Source organism: Kogia breviceps, chromosome 4 (genome assembly GCF_026419965.1).
Source record: "Kogia breviceps isolate mKogBre1 chromosome 4, mKogBre1 haplotype 1, whole genome shotgun sequence".
NCBI classification, from domain to species: Eukaryota; Metazoa; Chordata; class Mammalia; order Artiodactyla; family Physeteridae; genus Kogia; species Kogia breviceps.
In genome coordinates this window covers 59324201-59348466 of record NC_081313.1, presented here as the reverse complement: position 1 = coordinate 59348466, position 24266 = coordinate 59324201, and the positions used below count along the sequence as shown (strand labels likewise).

General features: G+C 38.2%; 1 protein-coding gene across 8 annotated transcripts in view; it reads left to right on the top strand.

Annotated features, from left to right (window-relative positions):
* POC5 (POC5 centriolar protein) overlaps positions 1–24266 on the top strand; it is a 37840-nt gene that overhangs the window by 1219 nt on the left and 12355 nt on the right. For 2 of the 8 annotated variants that reach the window (XM_067031166.1, XM_067031169.1), the window contains exons 2-9: positions 2848–2943; positions 9618–9759; positions 11786–11872; positions 14906–15111; positions 17186–17362; positions 19170–19274; positions 20902–21081; positions 23425–23578. In XM_067031166.1, the coding sequence (XP_066887267.1) occupies positions 2860–2943; positions 9618–9759; positions 11786–11872; positions 14906–15111; positions 17186–17362; positions 19170–19274; positions 20902–21081; positions 23425–23578 (1135 nt within the window). In that variant the 5' untranslated portion in view covers positions 2848–2859. Of the gene's footprint in view, positions 1–2847; positions 2944–5950; positions 6041–9617; positions 10934–11785; positions 11873–14905; positions 15112–17185; positions 17363–19169; positions 19275–20901; positions 21082–23424; positions 23579–24266 lie in introns of those variants that run through there. The other 6 variants (XM_067031167.1, XM_067031170.1, XM_067031172.1 and 3 more) reach the window with 5 other exon arrangements.

Here is a 24266-nt window from a genome sequence, read left to right as displayed (position 1 = left end):
ATTACCAGGATGTAATTTGATTTCTCTGGCAATAGACAAGCGCTCGGAACTTTTTATCTCGTGGTTTCTGATATCTTGGGTTAGAGAACACTGAAAATTTAGTTATCTGATGTACATCTGCTTCCCATCAAAGCAAGTTTCATTTTTCTCCTTTGTCTTTGAACTAGAAACAGTAAGGAAAATGCTGCTGTTGGTGGAGTTTTAGATAAACTGTCATACCTTGTTGGCATCAAAACAGTGCAGATGGAAGATTTATAACATATTTTCCAAAAGTACAGTAGTTGTTTTGTGTCTGCAGTATCTATATTCAGAAATCCTTTTTGAGATCTGACCATACTTTTCAGCTTATTTTTTTTTTAAATAATCAGCACCCCTCAACCCCTGCTCCCCTTTTTACCAGTCTGCAAACACATCCTAAAGGAAGAAGTGAATTGAAATAGAGGGGACAAAGTTACCACAGTGGTGGATTTGAAGTCCGTGAAGCAGCCATTCCTTGCTGCAGATGTATGTGCTTATTTTATCCTCCCTAATTGGCTTAACCAAAGTCAGTCATGCTGAGATTTCATTTACTTATCATGTCTCTACACAGTAATGCTCATTGAATAAAGTTGAAATTTCCTTTCCACAGTCTAACCCCAACCTATGTTTCCATTCTAATATTGCATTTCTCCCTCTATCTGCCCTTTCTATTTCATTTTTTCATCTCTTAATTTTCAGCCCACTGTGATTGAGACTTGTTCCAGTGTCCACTGAAATTGTTCGGGCTAAATGCCCCAGCAACTTCCTGATTGCCAAATTCAAGGGACTCTATCAGATTCTCATCTTCCTTTGGCGTCTGTTTCTGACCACTCCCTCCTGGAAGCTTTTGTGATGCTGTTCTCGTTGTTCTACTGTTCTGACTTCCTTTTCCATCTTTGCTGGCTCTTCTTCACTTCCCCTTTAAATATTAGCGGTTCTGATTTTAACCCTCCTCTTGCTACAGTAGTGGCCCTTAACTTCACTAAGGTTATAGTACCCTCTGGACACATTGGAAGCTGAGAATCCTCTTCCTAGAAAAATACGCATGTGCTAAAAATAATGCATACAGTTTGGGTGTAAGGACCTCAGAATAAGAAGTCTCTCTCACACTCCTTTTCATAAGTGATCTTATCCTCCCTCTTTTTTCAGCAGTTCCCATTATGCTGACAACTCCTCAAAATGAATCTCGAAACCTATACATCCAGTGCAGGCCTCCCACCTTGCTTAACTCCAGAAAGCACCATTCACGTTGTAGCCATTGTGAATGGCAGTCCTTGGAGTTGTGCATTGCATAAGTGGTGTGCCCAGATACTGCATACCTGCAGCCTCACTTCCATGCCTCGGAGGCACCTCACACCCAACAAGTCTGATAATGAGTCCATTACCCTTCCTCCCAACCTGCTTGTCTTCCTGTATTCCTTGCTTTGGGGAGTAGCACTACCATCCATCTAGTTGCAAGCCAGAAATCTGGAAGAGATCAACATTTCCTCCTATTAACCCCTTAACCAATTGTTGATCATGATCTCGAATTTCCACTGCCATAACGCAACTGTCTCACAGGCATAACTCCATTCGCTTCCCATTGCTGCCTCCTCCATTCAAGGTCCCCATTTGCCAGAGGGAACATTTATCTCTTAGACTACTGAAGTTGGCTCTCCATTGCTCTTTCTTCAGTATCCCACCTCTCAAATCCATCCTGAAAGCTGCCAGAGTGATCTTTCTAAAAGACAAGCCTGATCATGTTATCACTGTTTAAGACTTTAATAACTTCTCTTAGAAGAAAGACGAAACTTTTTAACATGACATAATTATGATCTTCCATGATCTGGCTGCTCCTTACCTTACCTGTTTCATCCTTAGCCAAACCTTGCTTTGTACCCTTTGCTTTAGCCTCACAAACTACTTGCAGTTCCTGGAGTATGTGTCCATGCCTCATTGTCTTTGCTTATGCTGCGCTATTGCCTTGCATATCCTTTAATCTTTTATCTGTCTTTCAGGTCTCAACACCCTGATCGTTTATTCCCACTCCTTCACACCCTCATCATCCTACCCTGTGAAAAAGGCTACTCTGACCTCCCTACTTTGTGCCTCTGCTGTTTTAGGATCTTACAGCACTCTTTTCATCAGTCATTTCTGATATATACATGTTTGGCCCTCCTTACAGATTGCAGAGTCCTTGAGGACAAGGACTTCTTCATCTTACCTTTCTCACACATATAACTGGTGCTCGGATCATTTGAATAGTCATAATATGCGTTTTAAGGAACTTATGTACTTGTTACTAACAGTACTTTTATTATTATTTATGTTTCTGGTTAAGACCTTAAACAATTTTTCTTTGCATGGTATTAGAATCTATCTTTCCATATAGGCTTGCTTTTCTTAAAATAGTATTCCCAAGAGGTCAGTTCGCCAAGCAGAGAATTTACACAGGTTGTTCCTTCTCTCTTGTTTCAGTATATTGTAGGAAAGGATGTAGCACCTAGGTCTTCACACACTATTGAACAGTGATCACACGTTCTGATTCTCAGCAGCCCCTACCATGGCTTTTTCTGGGAAGCCTCCATTTTTTCTTTAACCTTTCATGTATTTGTCTCATCTCCTTGACTACATTATAAACTCACTCGTTGGGAAGTGAGTCTTTATTTTTTCCTTGCCCAGTGATTTCGTCTGTGGGTGTTCAATATGTTGAATGATTTTAACATATCGAATGGTTGTTGTTTACAGGGTATGATGTTATCACACACACATATATGTTTATAGAAAACATTTTATTTTAGTTTAAATATTGCAAAAAACAAACTAAAGTTAGCTTGTCCTGTTTTGTAGTATTTGTACAGAATGTCATCAGATGAGGAGAAATGCTCACCTCCAGTTTTGCACAATGACTCCGACCGAGGCAGTTCTGTCTCTTCAGATCTTCAGGTAGGAAGACATGTCTAAATTTGTCATGACTTATTTATTTCAAACAAGAGACAATATGAGGGAAAACTAGGAATACATTTTTCGTTCATTCATGCCATTTACATTTATAATTACAATGTTTATCAAATTAAAATAATATCAAACTTTGGGAATTATTTTTCAAAACTTGGAAGTACCTTACATTGTTTTAATTAACCTTTCAGAAAATAATCATGAACGCTTCCAGCATTCTCTGTACAAAGGCTTCAAACAACACAGTGAGAGGAGAAGCTGAAAATCTGAAGAAACATTTTTTCTTGAAATTTTCTCTTTGTAGCTCTCTCATATGAATGCTGCTTTCACTTTAATGCAAATTAATCCAATATCAAACCATCCAGAGTTCTGGGGCCCTAGATTCCCCAGTGTTCCACTCTTGGTTCTGGCCCCTGTTGCCATACCATTCAGCACCTGTTGGTGCCTGGGACCTGGACAGTGACAGGTACATTGACTACAGAAGACGTGGCTTTTATATGAAATGTTTTCCATTTCTTTTAATTCTCAGTGTTTTATCATAAAAAATATGGATTCAGTTTTCTAGAGTAGATTTTAAATGAGAGAATACTGACACGGTATATCTTGGGTTTTATGGTTATATTACTTAAGAGGGGAAAAGCTGGATAGTATGTTTATGCCTAAGTAGAGTAAGTTGTTACTGGCACTGCATAAGATGACAGAAGCTTTAGGGAAATATTTTATGAAACAGATGTGTTCCTTTAATTGAAATGACAGGTTTAGGAATTGGGAAGCTATTGGAAAAGAATCCGTGAATATTTACTAGGGTAAAAGTGGTCTGGAATTGTGACTTAGATGTTTCATCCTTGCCTTCCCTTTGGATGTTACCTCTCCCATATAGTGCTATCTCTTTAGGCAACAGTGTTGTCCTGCACCCTTCATCTTTGCCATATCCAAACTTCCTTCAGGAGAGAACTGATTAACTTATTTATATCTGTGATATTGTGAGTCATAATAAATAAATAGTTGGTCTTCATCCCATTTCTGGCACGGAGCTCCTAAACCTATTGGAATTTCCTAACTAGTGAGAATGATGGTATCTTTTGTTATGTTGATGATGTGACTTTGGACCTCGCCTAAGGGTGGGGACTGGTGCCAGGAGAGACAGCCATGTTATCAGAGGGTTGAAACTTTCAGTCACACCCCCCTGACCTTGGGGTGAGGGTCTTGGAAGTTGAATCAACCGCCAGTGGTCATTGATTTATTCAATTATGCCTATTTAATGAAGCCTGCATCAAAACCCAAAAGGACTGGGTTTGGGGAGCTTCCAGTTGGTGAACACATGTAAGTGCTGGCCTGCCAGGAGAGGGTATGGAAACTCTGTGCCCCTTCCCCATACCTTGCCCTGTATATTCCTTCCACCTGGCTATTTCTGGGTTATATCCTTTTGCAATAAACTGGTAATCAAGTAAGTAAAATGTTTCTCCGACTTCTGTGAGCCCTCTAGCAAATTACTCAAACCCAAGGAATGGGTTTTTGGAACCTCCAGTCCATAGCTGGTTGGTCAGAAGCACAGGTGATAACCTGGACTTGCGACTGGCATCTGAAGTTGTGGGTGGGAGAGGGCAGTTTTGTGGGACTGATCCCTTCACCTTTGGAATCTGATGCTATCTCTGGTGGAAAGTGTCAGAATTGAGTTGAATTATAGGACACCCAAGTGGTGTCTGAGAATTGCTTGGTGGTGGTGGGGAAAAAACTCACACATTGTAATTGTTGGGTCCAGGACCCCTTAATACTAAAATGTAAACACCTTATAAGATCTCAAGTTGTCATTTTGTCAAGAAACAAAGCTTTGCATCAAAATAAATGTCTAGAGCAGAATTTTAAGAGAGGGAGGGGGAAGAATCTTCTAGACATGCCAGAATTCATTTTGTGTTATTGGTTACCTACTTAGAATGTCACCTCAGCTGAGGTTCTCTTTAGTAACCCTCAACTTATGACCCTACTGGTTCTTGACTACAGTTGAAAAGCTGCCCATATTCCATTACTGGAAACATTTCAAAATGAAATACCAAAAATGATGTTAAAAATAAAAAAACATAAAATAATTATATAATTTAACATATATAGTAAACATGTAACACCAAACACTTAATGCAAAAGCCCCTCATAAATCAGTATTCCTCTTAAGGGTGTTTTTATTACTGTCTCAGATATGTGAATGCTTCATAAAACTGTTGCTGATAAATGTGGAGGGAGGGGCAGCATCCGTAGTGCTTATTCACTTAGTTTCCTCTAAGCACAACTCAAAAATATCAGCCAGTTGTCCTGACCACACCCGGTGTGCATGGGTTTAGCTGTATTTTAGGCTCATATCAGTCCAGCTCTTGGGTGGGGGATGGGGGGGGGGTTGGGGGAGTGGGGGGGCAGAGTTACAAGTTTTGGTTATTACTTTAGGATTCTTGTTTACCTTAAGGCAGGTTATCTTTGACAGTTAAGAAAGACAATATTTTGATCCTTAACTAAAAAATAACCCATTTAGCCTGTATCTACATATATGAAACTAAAATAGTTGTTCAAATAACTGACTTTTTAAAATTTTTCTTTAAAGTAAGTTAAAATGTATATGTACATCGAATCCTATTAATGTATACCTGTTTACATCCCCTTTAACTCATAGTGATTGTTGTGGGAACTTGGAAACATATGTTTGGATCTTTCTCCCTTTTCAGAGGTCAGACTAGGGAAGCCACAAGTTAAAGTCTCTGATTTTCACTTCCTCTCCATTCCTAGAGACACAGTTTATTCCTGTGGTAATAAACTAACTGAGCAGAGCTGATTTGGTTACATCTAGTTGTAACTGCCTCCAGAGGAAGGAGATGCTAAAAAGTTAATTGACATCAAAATACAAATATAAGATAGCTATTGTATTAATCTTCTCCTGCTCTCTTAACAAAATACCATAGACAGGGTTGTTTAAACAAAAATTTATTTTCTTACAGTTCTGGATCCTAGGAGTATCAAATGAAGACCTGACAGCGTCAGTTTCTGAAGAGGGTTCTCTTCCTGGCTTGCAGATGGCCACCTTCTCATGGCCTTTCCCTTGGTACATGTGTGCAGGGAGAGAGAGAGCTCTTTGTTTTCTCTTCTTATAAGGACATTAATCCTTTCAGATCAGTACTCCACCCTTATGACTTCATTCAACCTTAATTATGTAATTAGTTCCTTAAAGCCCCCCTATCTAATAAATACAGGCACACCAGGGGATTAGGACTTCAACATGTGAATTTTGCAGAAACAAAAATTCATTCCATAATAGCCACACTTATATATGTTCTTTGCCAAAATCAAAAGTTTACTTTGGCTGTTTGCAGATTATACTGGGACTGGTACATAGTCTTGTGGTCATCTGAGGACCCAGTCTTTTCTCTCCTGCTGCTCGACCCTGCCCTAGGGTTGACTGTGTTTGCATTGCCAATGCATTGACTTACTACAACCTCTAGCCCATGAGAAAAGCTGAATAGGAAGCAAGCAGCTTCTTTTTTAAGGACTTGATCTGTACTTGCACCCATCATTTCCATTCAAATCCCATAGACCAGGTCTCTTGGCCATACCTACTTGCGAAGGAGGCTGAGAAATGTCTGTGGGTGCCCATTTGCCTAGGTCAAACCCTGCAGTTTTATTAACTTAAAGGAATAAAGGGGAGATGGATGCTGCTGAACTGTTAGCCTCTCTACCATAGTAAGTTATCATACTTAAAATTTTATATATTTTGATAGTTAGCTCATTAGGATTGACTCATACATTCAGGGTTGTAGGAACCAGTGAAATATCTTGTGTATGGCCTCAAGTTATCGAACTATTTGGGAATTTCCTTTTATTCTAGTAACTGGAAATCTGATATGGTTCAGGAAATATAAACCTAAGGCTTTTTACATCTATTTAAAGACTTACAGTTATTTTTGTTTACATAAAAATTAAATGTTGTATCTCTGATACTCTAAATGATTTTTTTTTTCTGATAAGAGCCTTCAACCTCAGTGATAACCATTATGGGAAACACTGACTCTTACTTTCTATCAGGAAATGTAAGTTTAAAACTCAGACATGAAAAAAAAAAAAAAAAAAACTCAGACGTGCGCTTATTGTCATGAAGAGGACATCACTGACAAAGGAGCTGTCTATAGCAATCTGAAGGAGATTCTGATGATTGAGTTTTCTAACCGTGCTCTCTTTGCAATATCTCTGTTTCTCTTCTGTTGCTAGCCTTAATATATGTAAAAATCGGTATTTGCTATGACTAAAATTTACTGCATGTAAGTAATCTATGTTAAATGTTAAATCAAGGTTGAAACTGAAACCAAGTCACTCCTTTACATTTAATTCCCCTAAAGACTAGCAGTTTTCAAACATCTACCAAGCATAAACATCTATCAAGCATAAACTCTTCAAACAATTTTACTTCAAATTCCAATATAAAAAGATTAAAGCCAAACTACAGTTGTATAGATTTATTTCATAAATTCAAATTTGTGACATTTACTTCTCATAAAAGCAGTAAGGAAAAACAGTGGAGCTGCCTTGATAAACGTACATTTGAAATTGGGGGATACTCGAAGGCTGGTGCAGTATTATCAACCTAAGTATCCAGTTTACTTCTATATTTTGTTTGGGTTACAAATTAACAAGAAAATTCTGATTCTCAATATAAGTAGTTGAAAATAGATTTTTAATAACATATCTCACTCTCAGTTAAACTGATTTGAAGTGTAAAAAAGAATTGCTAGGATATTTTTGATTCAGTGTTGAATCACCAACAAAAATCTATCACCTTCAAACTTTTTTATCACACAAGCAGCACCCAAAGACTCAAACTTAGAGTAAGTGCTAATGGTAAGCATGTGACAAGGTGTGAAGTCGCTACCACACAGCTCATCACTCTTGTGTCATAAGGAGGGACTGGCCCCATCAGATGTGCTTGAGTTTGAGTGGCTGGTAGTTGGTATGGACCACTTATGTCATAATTGTGTGCTCACCTGTACAGCTTACTTGAGCAGATGTGTACAGGTGTGAAGTTAAAATAACAACAAAAAATAAACTTGTACAGATCTACAACCTTTCCAATCTATGACACATTCACAAGAATTTGACATCAATGACAGAAGGAATTCTATTCCAACCAACAAACAAATTTAATAATATACAGCTTCTGGCCTGTTAAAATTTAGTATATATGGCACCTTTGATAGTGTATGCTCTTTTATTAGTTTTTTAAAGAGTTAAATAGCTTGAAAATGAAATATGAAGAAAATATTGTGGATTCCCTGAAGTACCTTGGCAACTAGTTTGAAACGTATTGATATTGACTACTTACATAGTCTACAAGGTAGTTCTGACTTCAGAACTCTGACTGCAATTACATCTATTCTTTTGGGAAACACAAGACACTATGATATATTCATGGCCAGAAACTTGAATGTGTTTAGACAGTTAAATATTCTTACTCATAGAAAACATAGGGAAAAAGTAAGGGTTGCTAATTTTCAAATACCTATACCATATCGTAACGGTCTTATTAAAGGTAAGGTTCTTTCTTTGCTTTACACAGAATCTCTGTTAACTCAATTCAGCAGATATTTACTGTGACACTTCAAGAAGGTAATTTTTAGCATCATTTTTCTTCATCCTGAAGGTGAATCAAATAATAAGGCAGTTATGACCAATGAAATGATGATAGTGGAATTTTCTATATCTGAACTAAACTTTTTATGGAGGAAAATTAATATTAAATAATTCTTTAGAATAATGACATTTCATATTCTTGAAAACCTTCCCCCCGTTTTTACTGCAAAGATGTTCTCTGGGTCCATGGCATAATATCCTTAGATATTACTCCTGAATAGGAATATTTGTTGCCTCAGTGACCAGCCCCTTTTGAATGGAGACTAAGTTCCAGTATATTTTTTACTTCACTGATAGAATTTTTTGGTTTGGCTAAACAAATATCTAACTATCTATATTAGGAAATTCCACTTTTTTTTTAACTTGAGGAATATTCCTGTAAAGTCTACACTTTATGGCGTGCTTTATCTTCAGTATTCTTTCTCTTCCAGTATCTCTCATACTCTTTCCATGCTTACATATGAAAAGAGACTCAGGGTTGTTGTAGAATTGGGTGGGAGCAAGGATTGATCAGAGCCAAAACTACTTTTCATCCCTAGACCTTCCTGTTGTGGAGTCTTTGGGAGCAGGATCTTAGAACTAAATTTCAGAAAAGCAGAGAAATTGCCATGTCTTTTCCCACCTGCGAGCAGCTGCCAATTGAAAGAGGGCTCTTCTGTGTTGTAGATGTTGATCAGCTTCAGGAAACCGCTCTAGGTAATCTGTGTCACCGTTTTAAATTGACATACTGAAGGAATATGGGTACTAAGGCATTAGCACTAGAAGAAATTTGGGTAGGTATATTTGTTGGATTTTTTGCTTGTTTTTAAGAAATTTTACTTACTACAAGAGAGTGAGTAAATGATGAATGAAAAACATAAAAGTACACGTACCTTACTATCGTTTGGGCATACGGTTTCGGGAACTGAAGTAGAGAACATCTTTGTGCCTTTACCATTCTTTTGCCTGAGTGTCCCTCGTGACAGGGATATAATACATTGTTTATTGTTGGCTTCTCATAGGAAGAGTATGAAGAACTGCTTCGTTATGCTATAGTGACTCCAAATATTGAATCAAGCGCTTCACAGCCGTCTCATTCTAAGGGAGAAGTGGTGCCAGATATTAAAATTCCTACTATAATTGATGATATTCTTCAAAATCCAGGTTATGTATATTTTTCAAGATGTCTCTTCATTTAAGATTTTACTGAGTTTTTTTATGCTATTGACTTTTTTTTTTTTTTTTTTTCCCCCCGATACGCGGGCCTCTCACTGTTGTGGCCTCTCCCGTTGCGGAGCACAGTCTCCGGACGCGCAGGCTCAGCGGCCATGGCTCACGGGCCCAGCCGCTCCGCAGCATGTGGGATCTTCCCGGACCGGGGCACGAACCCACGTCCACTGCATCGGCAGGCGGACTCTCAACCACTGCGCCACCAGGGAAGCCCAATGCTATTGACTTTTGATTGTGAAAATACTTCTCCAGTGATTCTCAATCAACAGTGTATATCACTATAATTGGGGGGAAATTTTACATTTTAATACGTTTTTCTTGGCTCTTATATAACATTGGATTTTTATTTGAACTTCATTTAGCTATTTTATGAAAAGTCATAAAATTAGAGCAACACTGTAGCAATTACATGTCTGTTAGTGGAGTATGTTGCATCTCTGTACTTGTTAGAATGGTTTTATGCCAGGAGACACTGGAAATGAAATGCCCAAGCCGCCAAATTAGAGATGGTCTATAGGTAGCCCTCAGAACCCCTTAAATTCATGACCCATGTGCTAGGACTTTGTCAGCAGTATTTATACAGGCCCGGAGGACTGTTTGGATTGTTACCACAAAGGCGAACCCATCTTTGAACTGTGTCACTGCCAGAATTGAGAACTGACACAAACCAGGATGTGTGTTGATAGATGAGTGAGTGAAAGGTAGAGAAAGGAGGATAAAGCTCCTTTTACTTATCTGTTCCTTATTCAATACAAGATTCCAAACAGCTCACTCAAAACAAGTGTTCTTTCAGGGGGTGCAGATAGCCCTCCTAAAACAGCCCTGATAATGGGCAGTTATCAACAATAAGCGTAACTCCAAGGATCCCTTGTTGAAACACATGACACAGCCTATAGTCAGAGCCAGGAGGCTCTTGGGTTCCTGGTAAGTCACAGCCCTAGTGTCTGTTGTTCCTCTCCCTCTGTAGACATGGAGTTGTCATTGCTTCTCAGCCTACTGCACTGGATCAACAAATAGGACCAAAACCTCAAAACATACATGTTTCTTCTAACACTGAAATGTACTAACACTGAACACTTTCTGCCCAAATTCTGTTGATCTTCAAGAGGTATGACCCTTGGATTTATTCATTCTCCATCAATGATCTCGACCATGTTTTGATTATATGCGCTTCCTACTGAGCAAACCCAAAGTGCTGAATACTCTCTTAAAGCAATCACTTGGGACCTAAGAACCCTGGTCTTTTCTAGCATGTAAGATAGTATTCATTTGTTTATGCTCTGCCCTTTTCAAAAAGGATTTGAGATCTAAGCATACAACATACAGTGAGTTTAGATATCCTGATTCACACACGACTTGGTTAGAATGGACTATGTAAATTTATCCCATTCTCTTTACTCTCGGTATTGCCATTGCTTGGTATAAATAGGGTGTGTTGAAGTTGGTAAAGTCTCTGTAAGCCTCTGACACAGCCATCCTTCTGAGGTTTTTGTTCCCAGTTTCCTTTTCGCCATGTACTGACTAAAGGTTTCTGAGGTGGAAGTAAAGAAGTCCCTATTTGGGGGCAACCTGTGTCACTTTAGTTTGAATGCTAGTGAAAAGCAGCGGGCCCCGGAAATATCCACTGTTGTAGGATAAGACAGCTTTTCTAAGTTCTAATGTCATTCATCCACTTACTCTTTTAGTGTGAATTGAATGCCATTAGTAGACTGAATTGTTTTTCATCCATACTTTTTGGGTGAATTGAGCTTATTAATGATACAATAAGACTTTCCAAGTCAAACTTTTTTCTTTCTTCCTATTCTTTGTCTTAATGTTCCTGTATCCCCAGCATACTGTATTTTCCTTGTTCTAAAATCTGACTTGTGTACAGCTACCTTCTTAAATTAGGTGTGTGTGATTAGGCATTCTACATAAGACTGGTTAGGTTTAATTAAAAGAAAAATCTCTTTCTTTTCAGCAGGAAATAGCCCTGCAGTAAGGGAAACGAGGATGGAAGTTGGAAAAAGATGTGATTTAAATATTTCAAGTAATTCAAAGACAGACGGTATGACATTTCCTTAGCTTATTTTTATTAATATACAACATTTTGTGCTTGGTGAATATTATCCATGTAGTAAGGGGGATAATTGCATATTACTTATTGGCAGGATTTTTAAATGCTATTATTGCTAATTTATTAAGTAAAACTATTTAAAATAATTTGGGGGGCTTCCCTGGTGGTGCAGTGGTTGAGAATCTGCCTGCCAATTCAGGGGACATGGGTTCGAGCCCTGGTCCACGAAGATCCCACATGCCTCAGAGCAAACAAAGCCCGTGCGCCACAACTACTGAGCCCACGCTCTAGAGCCTGCGAGCCACAACTACTGAGCCCGCATGCTGCAACTACTGAAGTCCGTGTGCGTAGAGCCCGTGCTCCGCAACAAAGAAGCAACTGCAGTGAGAAGCCCGCGCACCACAACGAAGAGTAGCCCCCACTCGCCACAAGTAGAGAAAGCCCATGTGCAGCAATGAAGACCCATCGCAGCCAAAAATAAATAAATTAAATGAATAAATTTATAAAAATAAATTAAAAAAATAAAATAATTTGGGGGACTTCCCTGGCAGTCCAGTGGTTAAGACTTCACCTTCCAGTGCAGGGGGTGCAGGTTCAATCCCGGGTTGGGGAGCTAAGATCCCACATGCCTCGCAGCCAAAAAAACAAAACATAGAACAGAAGCGATATTATAACAAATTCAATAAAGACTTTAAAAATGGTCCACATCAAAAAAATCTTAAAAAAAAAATTAAATTATTTTGTAAGATGCCAGATACTACAATTAAGACAGGTTAATGCATTATAATGTGTGGCATATTTTTCTTAAAACTGCTAGATTAGAGGGCAGATTTTTAAAAAAATATTTTATGTATTTATTTTGGCTGTGCCGGGTCTTAGTTGCAGCACATGGGGTCTTTGTTGCAGCATGTGGGATCTTTTAGTTGTGGCATGCATGAGGGATCTAGTTCCCCAATCAGGGATCGAATCTGGGCCCCCTGTGTTGGGAGTGTGGAGTCTTACCCACTGGACCACTGAGAAGTCCCAAAGGGCAGATATTTCTAAAGATTTAATGGGATATCATTTTGGCCAATTTAATTTTTTTCATAAACCAGAACATTATTTCCCAACTTTCAGGCATCCATGTACAAACTTAATGACTTTTGTCCCATCTTTATACCACCTCTCCTATCATTTAGTGTTTTTCTTTAGATATATTCATTTTTAGCTTAAATTCATTTTAAAAGGAAAATTTATATCTGTCATTATTGATTATCGCATAAAAATAATGTATACTTGTTACATTTAGAAAGCAATGGTTAAAATAAATGCAACTAAAACAAAGTTGTTAAATTTTGATTGAATACTAGTAGTGATGATATGTTCAGCCTGAAGTCTGTTTTTTCTTTGTTGAAGGGTGAGATTAGCAAGTGTTAAAGAGGTTGTAAAAGCATACTAACACCAGACTGAAACTTTTTCTTTGACATAGAATAATAAAAATAGACTGTGACTCAGTGTTATTTAATGTAAGGACCATTTAAGCCACCATACAAGAAATGCCTCTATCCTTTAGTTTTCTCACTTATAAATGGAAGACTTGGAGCCTCCCACATTCTTAAGTTGATGCTATTTTTTAAAAGGTGAGTATATATTTTAAAACAACAAAAAAAAGCAGAGCCATGCTTTTTCCCAGAGTGCAGATCTAGTTGTAGTAAAAGAGAATATTCGGGCTTCCCTGGTGGCGCAGTGGTTGAGAGTCCGCCTGCCGATGCAGGGGATACGGGTTCATGCCCCGGTCCGGGAGGATCCCACGTGCCGCGGAGCGGCTGGGCCCGTGAGCCATGGCCGCTGGGCCTGCGCGTCCGGAGCCTGTGCTCCGCAACGGGAGAGGCCACAACAGTGAGAGGCCCGCGTACCACAAAAAAAAAAAAAAAAAAAAAAAAAGAGAATATTCATGTACTTTGTCATTCTGCCTTTTTCTTTGGGTTCCTTAACTATCTTCAGAACATGTAGGTAGTGTTTCATTGTATGACTAGCCTGAACCATTTTTTGATACATTTTTTTACACAAAATATATGTATTAGGGAATGATTTTCCCTTTTGCAAAGTATTCTGGAAAGATTTACTTTTAAATAAGAAGTTCTATAGTAGATTATTCTTTGTTTGATACATTCAGTAAGGAAAAGAGGAAAGCCCTTCAGTCTTGGTTATTAGGACCCTTATAGTAAAAGTGTGAGATACATGAGAAATTATGATGAATAGTCTGTAATTCCAATATTCATGTATGATAAAATAGTAACTTTTCTATTTTTGTGCTTTTTAAAGATAGATACCAATTCTCTTTCTGGCTCTGGCTCTCACACCAACCCCCCATGTACATGGGAAGGAGGTGGGAGTGATGTACATATGTACATACATATATAGAGATACATATATTTCTCACCTATATGTTGAAGGCTCACAGGGTACCTTACAACTGAGTGTCTGATAAACTAAACTAATCTCTTATAGTGTTGAATTTTAGTAGTGTTAAAACCCACCCCATTGTTTTACATAAAGTAATAATGACATATATAGCCATTCTGACCTTGGTCAATTACTTAACCCTTTCTAAACCTCAGTTTCCTCATCAGTAAAATGGAGATAATAATACCTTTTTCTTAGAGTAGTGTGTATTATGAGCTAATCCTTATGACGTTTTTATTACAGGAACATAAAAAGCACTTAGTAAATGTTGATATGATGATGTGAAAGATAATAGTTTCAGCTCAGGCTATACCTAGGTATATGAAACATTCTTATTTCGGATAGAGGTCATTTGTGGCTGGGGGAGGGAAGTGTAGGAGATTTCTTGTGCTGGTCAGTCCTAAATCAGTGACCATACTGAAATTTAAAATAGCCAGGTTCGGTACACTGAAAGTCCATTCTCTGCATTTTCCTCAGCCTCCATAGGTAACTGACATCTTGTAGGCTTCCAGTATAACTCCTTACCAATTTGGGTTATTTTCAGTTTAGCTAACCACTCCAACTTTTCTTTTCTTCTAGGGTCATCACCAGTGTCGTCCCCAAGGAGGTCACCTCACCTGGTTATGGACTTTTTCAGTTCAAATCTTTTAGTTGACTCTTCCTCACCAAGGTCTAATTCTAGTCCTGTAGATGCCCATGAATTAGTTGGGACCGATTTTCTTATTTCTGATGAAAACCTTCAAAAGATTGAAAATGTGCTTGATCATTGGAGTTCAGGTCTTAAGGTATTACAGTGTTCACTTACAATTGTTTAATATGTAGTATAGCGGTTTTGCTCTTGATTCCACTGTTTATTCTTTTCTTTGAATTAAAAAGTTTAAAAAGAAAAAACTTTAGTTGCCTTAGATCAGTCCAGTGTCTTAAATCTATGCCTCTCAATCGTTAACCTCCATATGAATCACCTGGGGAGTCTGTTAAACTGCAACTTCTTGTTCAGTCTGTCTAGGCCATGGTCCAAGATGGTGCATTTCTTTTTTTTTTGAAATGCACATAGTTAGACCTGTACCACTTTTCAAAAAATTTTTTTATTTAGTTATATTTATTTATTTTTGGCTGCATTGGGTCTTCGTTGCTGCACATAGGCTGTCTCTAGTTGCGGTGAGCCAAGGCTACTCTTCATTGCTGTGTGCGCACTTCTCATTGTGGTGGCTTCTCTTGTTGTAGAGCACAGGCTCTAGGCTCCCGGGCTTCAGTCATTGTGGCACGTGGGCTCAGTCATTGTGGCTTCCAGGCTCTAGAGCACAGGCTCAGTAGTTGTGGAGCATGGACCTAGTTGCTCCGTGGCATGTGGGATCTTCCTGGACCAGGGCTTGAACCTGTGTCCCCTGCACTGGCAGGCGGATTCTTAACCACTGCACCACCAGGGAAGTCCCTAAGATGGTGCATTTCTAACAAGCTCCCAGGTGATGGTTCAGAAGCCATACTTTGAATAGCAAGGTTTTAAATAGTTGCTGGAACAGCTCTCCATGTGCTACGGAACTTCCCGAGATGTTTTGAAAGGCTCAGCCTGTGTGACTGAGAGAGACACCTATTGAGCCTTTCCCACATCGTACCTGTGACTAATGGAAATGTCTCCTTTTTTTTTTTTTTTTTTTTTTTTGTGGTACGCGGGCCTCTCACTGTTGTGGCCTCTCCCGTTGCGGGGCACAGGCTCCGGACGCGCAGGCTCAGCGGCCATGGCTCACGGGCCCAGCCGCTCCGCGGCATGTGGGATCTTCCCGGACCGGGGCACGAACCCATATCCCCTGCATCGGCAGGCGGATTCTCAACCACTGCGCCACCAGGGAAGCCCGAAATGTCTCCTTTTATAGGAAGCATAAGACCCAATTTTAGCAACATGTATTCATTTTATAGCCACTCTTATAGCAACCACAGTGTGTAACTGATAAATCAATAAAAATTTATTTTTATTTTGGTGATGTTAGTGGCCTCTAAACAAAATAATCCAGAAATGGCAGTTTTTCTGCTATTTAAAATATAATGGAGAAAATGACAGTTTTTCTGAAACATAGTTTGAGAAAACTGAGTATTCACATATATGGAGAAATGGTCATGAGAGTTTTGTGGCATCTATATTTTCTCCATTATTTGGAACCTTAAATTCTAGAAGTAATCTTTTAGTATAATTTCTATCATTTTTCTCCAGGGAACAGGTTTCATACTTCTGATCGTGGCGTTAAGTCCATTGGAGTAATGTACCACCAACCATTTAAAAATTGTCCTATGTTCAGTTAACCATACTGTTACCCAATTTTTTGATACTGTTATCCAGTTTATTGATAATATGATTATTTGGTCTTTTTATTTATGCCAGTCAGTAGGGTGAAAAGGGTTCAGTCTTAGCAATTTGTTGTAAGGTGGCTGTTGTGATGAATGATTTGGAGGAAGAAAGCATCAACTCCAATGGTTTCCACTGTTCATCTTTATCTAAATAATATCCCAGTCCTGCGGCTCAGCCTAGGTCATAGTCCTGCATTTCCTTTTTGTCTGATCCAGCTTAATATGGATATTTAAGTCCTTGAGTAAACAAAGGAACTGTTTATTAATGAATGAGACCTAAAAAAAATTTTAATGACACTGTTTCATACAAAGTAACTTAAAATAGGGAAAAAAATCATTAGTGAATGTGAACTAAGAGCTGTGACTGTTGAACTTGCAGATGTTTTCATTAGTGGATTTTTTTTAATAGCTCTTATGTTGATTGTTCTGATTTTTAAAAAATTTTTCTTAATTTAGCTTCATTTTATGAAGTGGTATTAAGGAACAGACTACTTAATTGTCAGTATATTTATTTTTCAGACAAACATCATATCTGAACTAAGTAAATGGAGACTTAATTTTATTGACTGGCACCGAAAGGAAATGAAAAAAGAGAGAGAAAAGCATGCAGCAGATATAAAACAACTGTGCAGCCAGATCAAAAGCTTGAAGGAGCTGCAAAAAACCTATGAAGTCTCCATTGGGAGAAAAGATGAGGTCTTCTTTTTCATACTGCTTTTTAACTGAGATTCAGTAAATGTCTTGCTAGGTAATAAATGCCAGAAACTGATTGTTTAGATCATTACAAGATACAAAGGGAAGATCATTTCAGAAACTGGTAGAAAAATAGATGCATAGAAATAAGATTTATTCTTCACATTAAATGTGCCAGGATCACGTCATTTTATCTTTGCCATCACGTTTGGTGTGCTTTAAGAGTGCATATTAAGTGTGGGAACACTAGTTTTTTCTTCCCAATCTTTTCTTCCTAACTGCCCTTAACAGAATGTCAGCATTACCCACATTTTCAACCATCCTTTCAGAGGGGCGTAAGTATCCCACATTCTATCTGTGATATGTCTTTATTCATTAATGAAATCTTCATTTTGTTGATAAGCACAAGAGCAATGTTTCACTTTCTGTCAGCCTCTTAAGAACTTGAGAGTAGGGTTCAAATCTGTGCTAATTTTGTGCTTCCCGACAGCACCTTGAACAAAGCAGATGGGCAGCAAATCTGTAGCTCTCCCAGGAGGATGGTGACCTTCAGAGAAGAGGGACACCCAGCAGACACCTCAGCTACTTGTCTGCAGATGCAGCACTCACTGTTTTAATGAACTAGATAAGATTATCGGTTTTTTAAAATATACTTTTTGGGGGGTGTTATAGGGTGCAATGTAAAATTGATCATTTTACATAGTTTGCTTTTTTGAAACGATAGATGCTAATGTCAGTCATTTTCTCTATTACCCTCAAAATTCTCTCCTAAGGTTTTAAAATATTTTATTAAATTTAATTTTTTTATTTCAAAAGTGTCACACGCAAAAAGAGTATATATGCATGTCCAGTTTTTGAAAATAAAGTGAACAGCCATGTGCCACTACACAGCTTAATGGACTATTACTAGTATCTTAGAATTCCTGTCCTTTTCCACTTTTGAAAATTATTTAGAGAACCAGAATGTCTCTCAGTAAATATGCCTAATTTACCAAATCTCTTTTTAATGGGACCATTTTTAGATGTATATTTCAGTTACTCAGTTCTTTATAAGAGGGAATATTATCTCAGGATTTAAAAACCTTCATAGATTTTTTTTTTAAAGAACAGGAATAATATCACTGAAAAAATACATCAAAGTGTAACAATTATTTCTTTTATGAGTTTGTTGAATCCAGAAAACCATTAAACAAATATTGAGAAACTTCTAATCCAAGGTATTGAAGGTATTTAGGGACTAGAAAGATATTTTAAACCTGGTCTCTGCCCTCAAGTCTAATTAATAAAAACATTGGTATATGTAGTAAAACTTTCAAATGTATGGTTTTTTTTTTCTTTTTTTCTTGAATTAAATTCCAGTGATAGGGCTTCCCTGGTGGCGCAGTGGTTGAGAATCCGCCTGCCGATGCAGGAGACACGGGTTCGTGCCCTGGTCCGGGAGGATCCCACATGCCGCAGAGCGGCTGGACCCGTGAGCCATGGCCGCTGAGCCTGCGCGTCCGCAGCCTGTGCTCCGCAATGGGAGAGGCCACAACAGTGAGAGGCCCGCACACCGCAAAAAAAAAAAAAAAAAATTCCAGTGATAATATTAATTTTCATATACTGTATGTAAATATTTTATTATTACCAGGATACACATAATGAAGATTTCTTTCCTCTTTTGTTCCCCTTCATTCATTGATAAGTAGTATATTCATATGGGAAAGTTTTTTAATGAGGTTAACTGGATGAATACAGTAGTGATCCATAAGTATTCTCTCTAGCATTTTTTGATATATAAAAAAACCATTTTACTAATTGCTGTTTATAGGTGATTTCTAGCTTGTCTCATGCCATAGGCAAGCAGAAGGAAAGGATAGAGTTGATGAGAACATTCTTCCGCTGGCGAATCAGCCATGTCAAATCCAGACAGGACGTAAGTGTGAAAAAGAAAAGCTAACTGACACTTATTAGACTTCTGAACTCAGAAGCATTTAGAATCGTGTATTAGAACTCTTGTTCAAGTCAAAGAAAGATTTTTTTAATAAGTCAAAATGAATTAACAATTTAATGTTACTCTTGTTTTAAAGGAACTTGATTTTGGTATGGCTTGGGAAAAAATACTTCTTATATTTTATAGACTTATTGATATATCATTTTCTACTTCATAGTAGGTTAATAAGGACTGTACCTAAATTACAGATGTCCTGGTGGTGGAATCCCCTTTAACAAATTTGACTTCAGATGTAATCACATGAATTTATCACCTTTAGCATATCATATGCTTCCTATATTATTTCTACTTCTAAAATGCCTGAATATATCATCTTCATAAAGAGGCAATCTATATTTATACATTATAAAATTGCATAAACGTTTGTTGCATAACTTGCCTAATAAGAATTAAAGAAATCCATGTCCATAAAGCTTTTTAAAAATTATCCTTAGTTTATATATAATTTAAACTTGAATATCTTTTATTTTAATTGAGCTGAATCAGTATATCAGTATAAATATAAACTGAAAATAGTAAATTATTGTATCAAGTAGAAAAGTATGAAAGTATATGTGTATCCCACAAGAAGGCAGAATACAGAGACTCAAAGAGTGTAGGGGATGGAGATTATATATATATATAATTTTTTTATATTTGATGCCCATGTGAGTCATGGAGTCATCTTTGTGCATTAGTTCCAAGAGATTAATATTTAAGGAAAAGGCTGTTACTGTCATGGAATAGGATTTCTCCTTTAAGAATACTTATTAGTGCTTTTATTTAAATCCCAATAGATTAGATTAAATCTAATAGATTAAATCCCAATAGATGAAATCTACATTAGCCATATTTAAAAGAGCTATTTACAACTGAGTCATATTTTGAAAGTTATTTACTGGGTGAAATAATGAGAATATGTTCAACTGTTTGTTGAAATTGTTGAAGTTGCCATCAGTTTGTGAATAAAAAAAATTTTAAGAAAATCAAAAATTGGAAATGCTCCTTCAAAAGAATTTAAATTCATTGATAAAAGAAGAATAGTATATGTTCCTACTAGATCATTTTGGTACTAAATATGATGGTAAAGTATGTAAATTAAATTAATCTGCTTATGGTTGTGGCCACCAAGCTGTAGAGAAAGCAGGGCCATCTGGAGCCACAGTCACCACCCTTTCTGCCTTCCAGCTCCTAGTCCTGTTTTCAGCTAAAAGGTCATGCGAATTCATAACCAAGATGGCAAGGGGCAAGTTGATTCATTTTCTTTCATTTGTTTTTTTTGTTTTCCCCCTACCTTGATTAGTTGAATAAAGCAATGATGTAATGGATAAGAGCTTAGGCTCTGGAATGAGGCAAGGTTGGCTTTTCCCTTTCTGCCTGTGTGACTTAGGCAGGTTGCTTAACCTCTTTAAGCCTGTCCTCCCATCAGCACATGAGAAGAACACGATTACACAGTATTAAATGATAATGCATGTACCCTGCTTCCCGCAGGCTTATGTTTTTTGTTACTACTGCCAGTATATTTTACCAGTCCACTGTGTTTTTGAGGTTGTATATTACTTTCGTTTAGGTTTATGAAAGTAAACAAGCTGACCAGTACTTCCAGAGAACTTTACTGAAGAAAGTCTGGAGAGGCTGGCGGGCCATAGTACAGAAGCAGTGGAAAGACGTGGTGGAACGAGCTTGCCAAGCAAGAGCTGAGGAAGTCTGTGTCCAGATTTCCAATGACTATGAAGCCAAAGTTGCTATGGTAAACTTCTTTTTCACTTTTTTTAATAAAAATAAAAAAGATGGGTAGCAATACTCACTGTTAGTTTACAGTTAGGCAGAGTAACCCATTTGTCCAATTTCATTCAGTACAGTGTGGGTTCAAATGAGACTACTGGGAACAAACAGTACTAGTCAGACTTACAGACTTATTTGTTCTTTTAAATAGTTATAACTTTGACCTCCAAACCTGTGTTAAATCTCTTGCATGTACATTTCTCTTGGAAACGTAAATCAGCCACAGATCCTTACATCTCTAAGAAAGCATACTTTTTTTTTTTTTTTTTTGCAGTACACGGGCTTCTCACTGTTGTGCCCTCTCCCGTTGCGGAGCACAGGCTCCAGATGCACAGGCTCAGCGGCCATGGCTCACAGGCCAAGCCACTCCGCAGCATGTGGGATCCTCCTGGACTGGGGCACGAACCCGTGTCCCCTGTGTTGGCAGGCGGACTCTCAACCACTGTGCCACCAGGGAAGCCCAGAAAGCATACTTTCTTAGGCTTCTTTTGGCCTTTATTTAGCCAGAAATAAAGACCAAAAACAAAAGTGTTTATCCTGATGTTATTTTAAATATACTATGTATTTATAATGTTGGTATAAAGTGGTTGTATATAAATTGAAGTTATTTAGACTTATAACAATAATATTAACATTGTTTCCATGGGAAAACGTTTGAGATCCAAAATGAAAATAAAACCATACTAAAGAATGCAGTAGGCCTCTTGAAATCAAATGTTAAGAGGAAAAAAAGTTTTTTCATCATTATAACTAAATTCTCAATGTTAAAGTTTTATTATGCAAATAATTTTCTGCAGTTGAAAATGACATGCAAAAAAAATGCAGTCCCTTTATTTTTTAAAATTTTTATTTATTTGTTATCTTTGGCTGCATTGGGTCTTCACTGTTGGGCTGGACTTTCTCTAGTTGTAGAGAGCGGGGGCTACTCTTTGTTGCGGTGCACAGGCTTCTCATTGCGGTGGCTTCTCTTGTTGCAGAGCACAGGCTCTAGGCACAAGGGCTTCAGTAGTTGTGGCGCACGGGCTTAGTTGCTCTGCAGGATGTGGGATCTTCCCGGACCAGGGCTTGAACCTATGTCCCTTGCATCAGCAGGCGGATTCTTAACCACTGTGCCACCACAGAAGTCCCATGCAGTCCCTTTAGATTTGGTCTGTGGGAAAGTGTTGTACCTAATGGCACTTTGCACTTTAAATTCTATAGATAACATATAGTTAAAAAATTTTTTAAAAACTGTTACTGTTGCAGGCATTTAGTTATTTTTTTCTGAAGGGGTGAGGGCTGTTTGGGGCTCTTAATATATTTTGTTTAGTTTCCTACTTAAAAATTTTATGGTGAGGGCTTCCCTGGTGGTGCAGTGGTTGAGAGTCCGCCTGCCGATGCAGGGGACACGGGTTCGTGCCCCAGTCCGGGAAGATCCCACATGCCGCGGAGTGGCTGGGCCCATGAGCCATGGCCGCTGAGCCTGTGCATCCGGAGCCTGTGCTGTGCAATGGGAGAGGCCGCAACAGTGAGAGGCCCGCGTACCGCAAAAAAAAAAAAAAAAAAATTATGGTGAGAAATAACATCATTTTGTATAATTAGAACACATCAATCAGGATTGGGACTGGTGTAAAATTCCCTTTGTTTTTTTTTTTGTTTGTTTTTTTTTTTTGCGGTACACGGGCCTCTCACTGTTGTGGCCTCTCCCGTTTCGGAGCACAGGCTCCGGACGCGCAGGCTCAGCGGCCATGGCCCACGGGCCCAGCCGCTCCGCGGCATGTGGGATCTTCCCAGACCGGCACACGAACCCGTGTCCCCTGCATTGGCAGGCGGACTCTCAACCACTGCGCCACCAGGGAAGCCCAAAATTCCCTTTCTTTAAACCTTGACTTTATGGTTAGGAATGAAAATGGTTTGTTGATGGAGACAATAGAGGTTAGATGCATCTTTTAAAATAAATTGAGACACAGCAGAAGAGGTATGTGGTAAAGTGATTTTAGTATTTCACACAAAAATAACTTCACAGTATAAGTCTCTTTGTGTGTTTGTGTGTGTGTGGTACATGGGCCTCTCACTGTTGTGGCCTCTCCAGTTGCAGAGCACAGGCTCCGGACGCACAGACTCAGTGGCCATGGCTCACGGGCCCAGCCGCTCCACGGCCTGTGGGATCTTCCCGGACCAGGGCACGAACCCGTGTCCCCCTGCATTGGCAGGCAGATTCTCAACCACTGTGCCACCAGGAAAGCCCTCTTTAAAAAAAAAAAAAATAGATATTCTTCCTTGTGTCTCAATTTTTTTCTCTTCTTTTTAAAAATTTTCCTGATTTTAGTTATCTGGAGCTTTGGAAAATGCAAAAGCTGAGATCCAAAGGATGCAGCATGAAAAAGAGCACTTTGAAGATTCCATGAAGAAAGCTTTCATGAGGGGTGTATGTGCATTAAATCTTGAAGCCATGACTATATTTCAAAACAGAGGTGATACAGGTTAGTATTTTGTTTAAGATTCTCTGCCTACTTTCAAATGGATTTGAGGAGATTTCAGTGATTGGTGTGGTCTGCAGTACTAATTTTCTGCAGTACCTATGTCTTATCCAGGTACTGCTATTTTTAATATCATGGTGTTATATTCAGTTTTAAGTCTGCCATGAAAATTCTCTGTCATGGTTACTTACAGTATCTTATATCTGATCAAGTAAACTGTTAACTCACGTATTTAGGCTCAATGTTATAATAATGCTTTGAATGTATAACATTATTTTAAGGCTCTTTTAACTATAATGGTAATGCCTTTAAGTATAAAATTTCATTTCTGTTTTTTTCTAAGTAGCCAAATTCCTTAGACTGTTTTCATTATTAAATATTTGTCTATTCATGGGTTCCCATTTTTTAAAAATTGCTTGTCTTCCAGTGTAATAGTCCTCAACTAAAACTCATTTTCAACAAATATACATATAGGCCTATCTATAGAAGTTGAGTAAAATAATTCTATGACAAGAAAGGTCCATGTATTGGCTAGGATCTGAGTGGCTTTTGTCATTCACATGGCTTAGAACAGCTTTGCCGCCAGTTTACAAGGAGGCCTATTTTCCTCACTGGGTTTTAGTTTTCTTTGAACGAAGAAGGTAATATAAATCTTCCTTACCTGCTTCATAGAGGGTTCTTGTGAGAATGC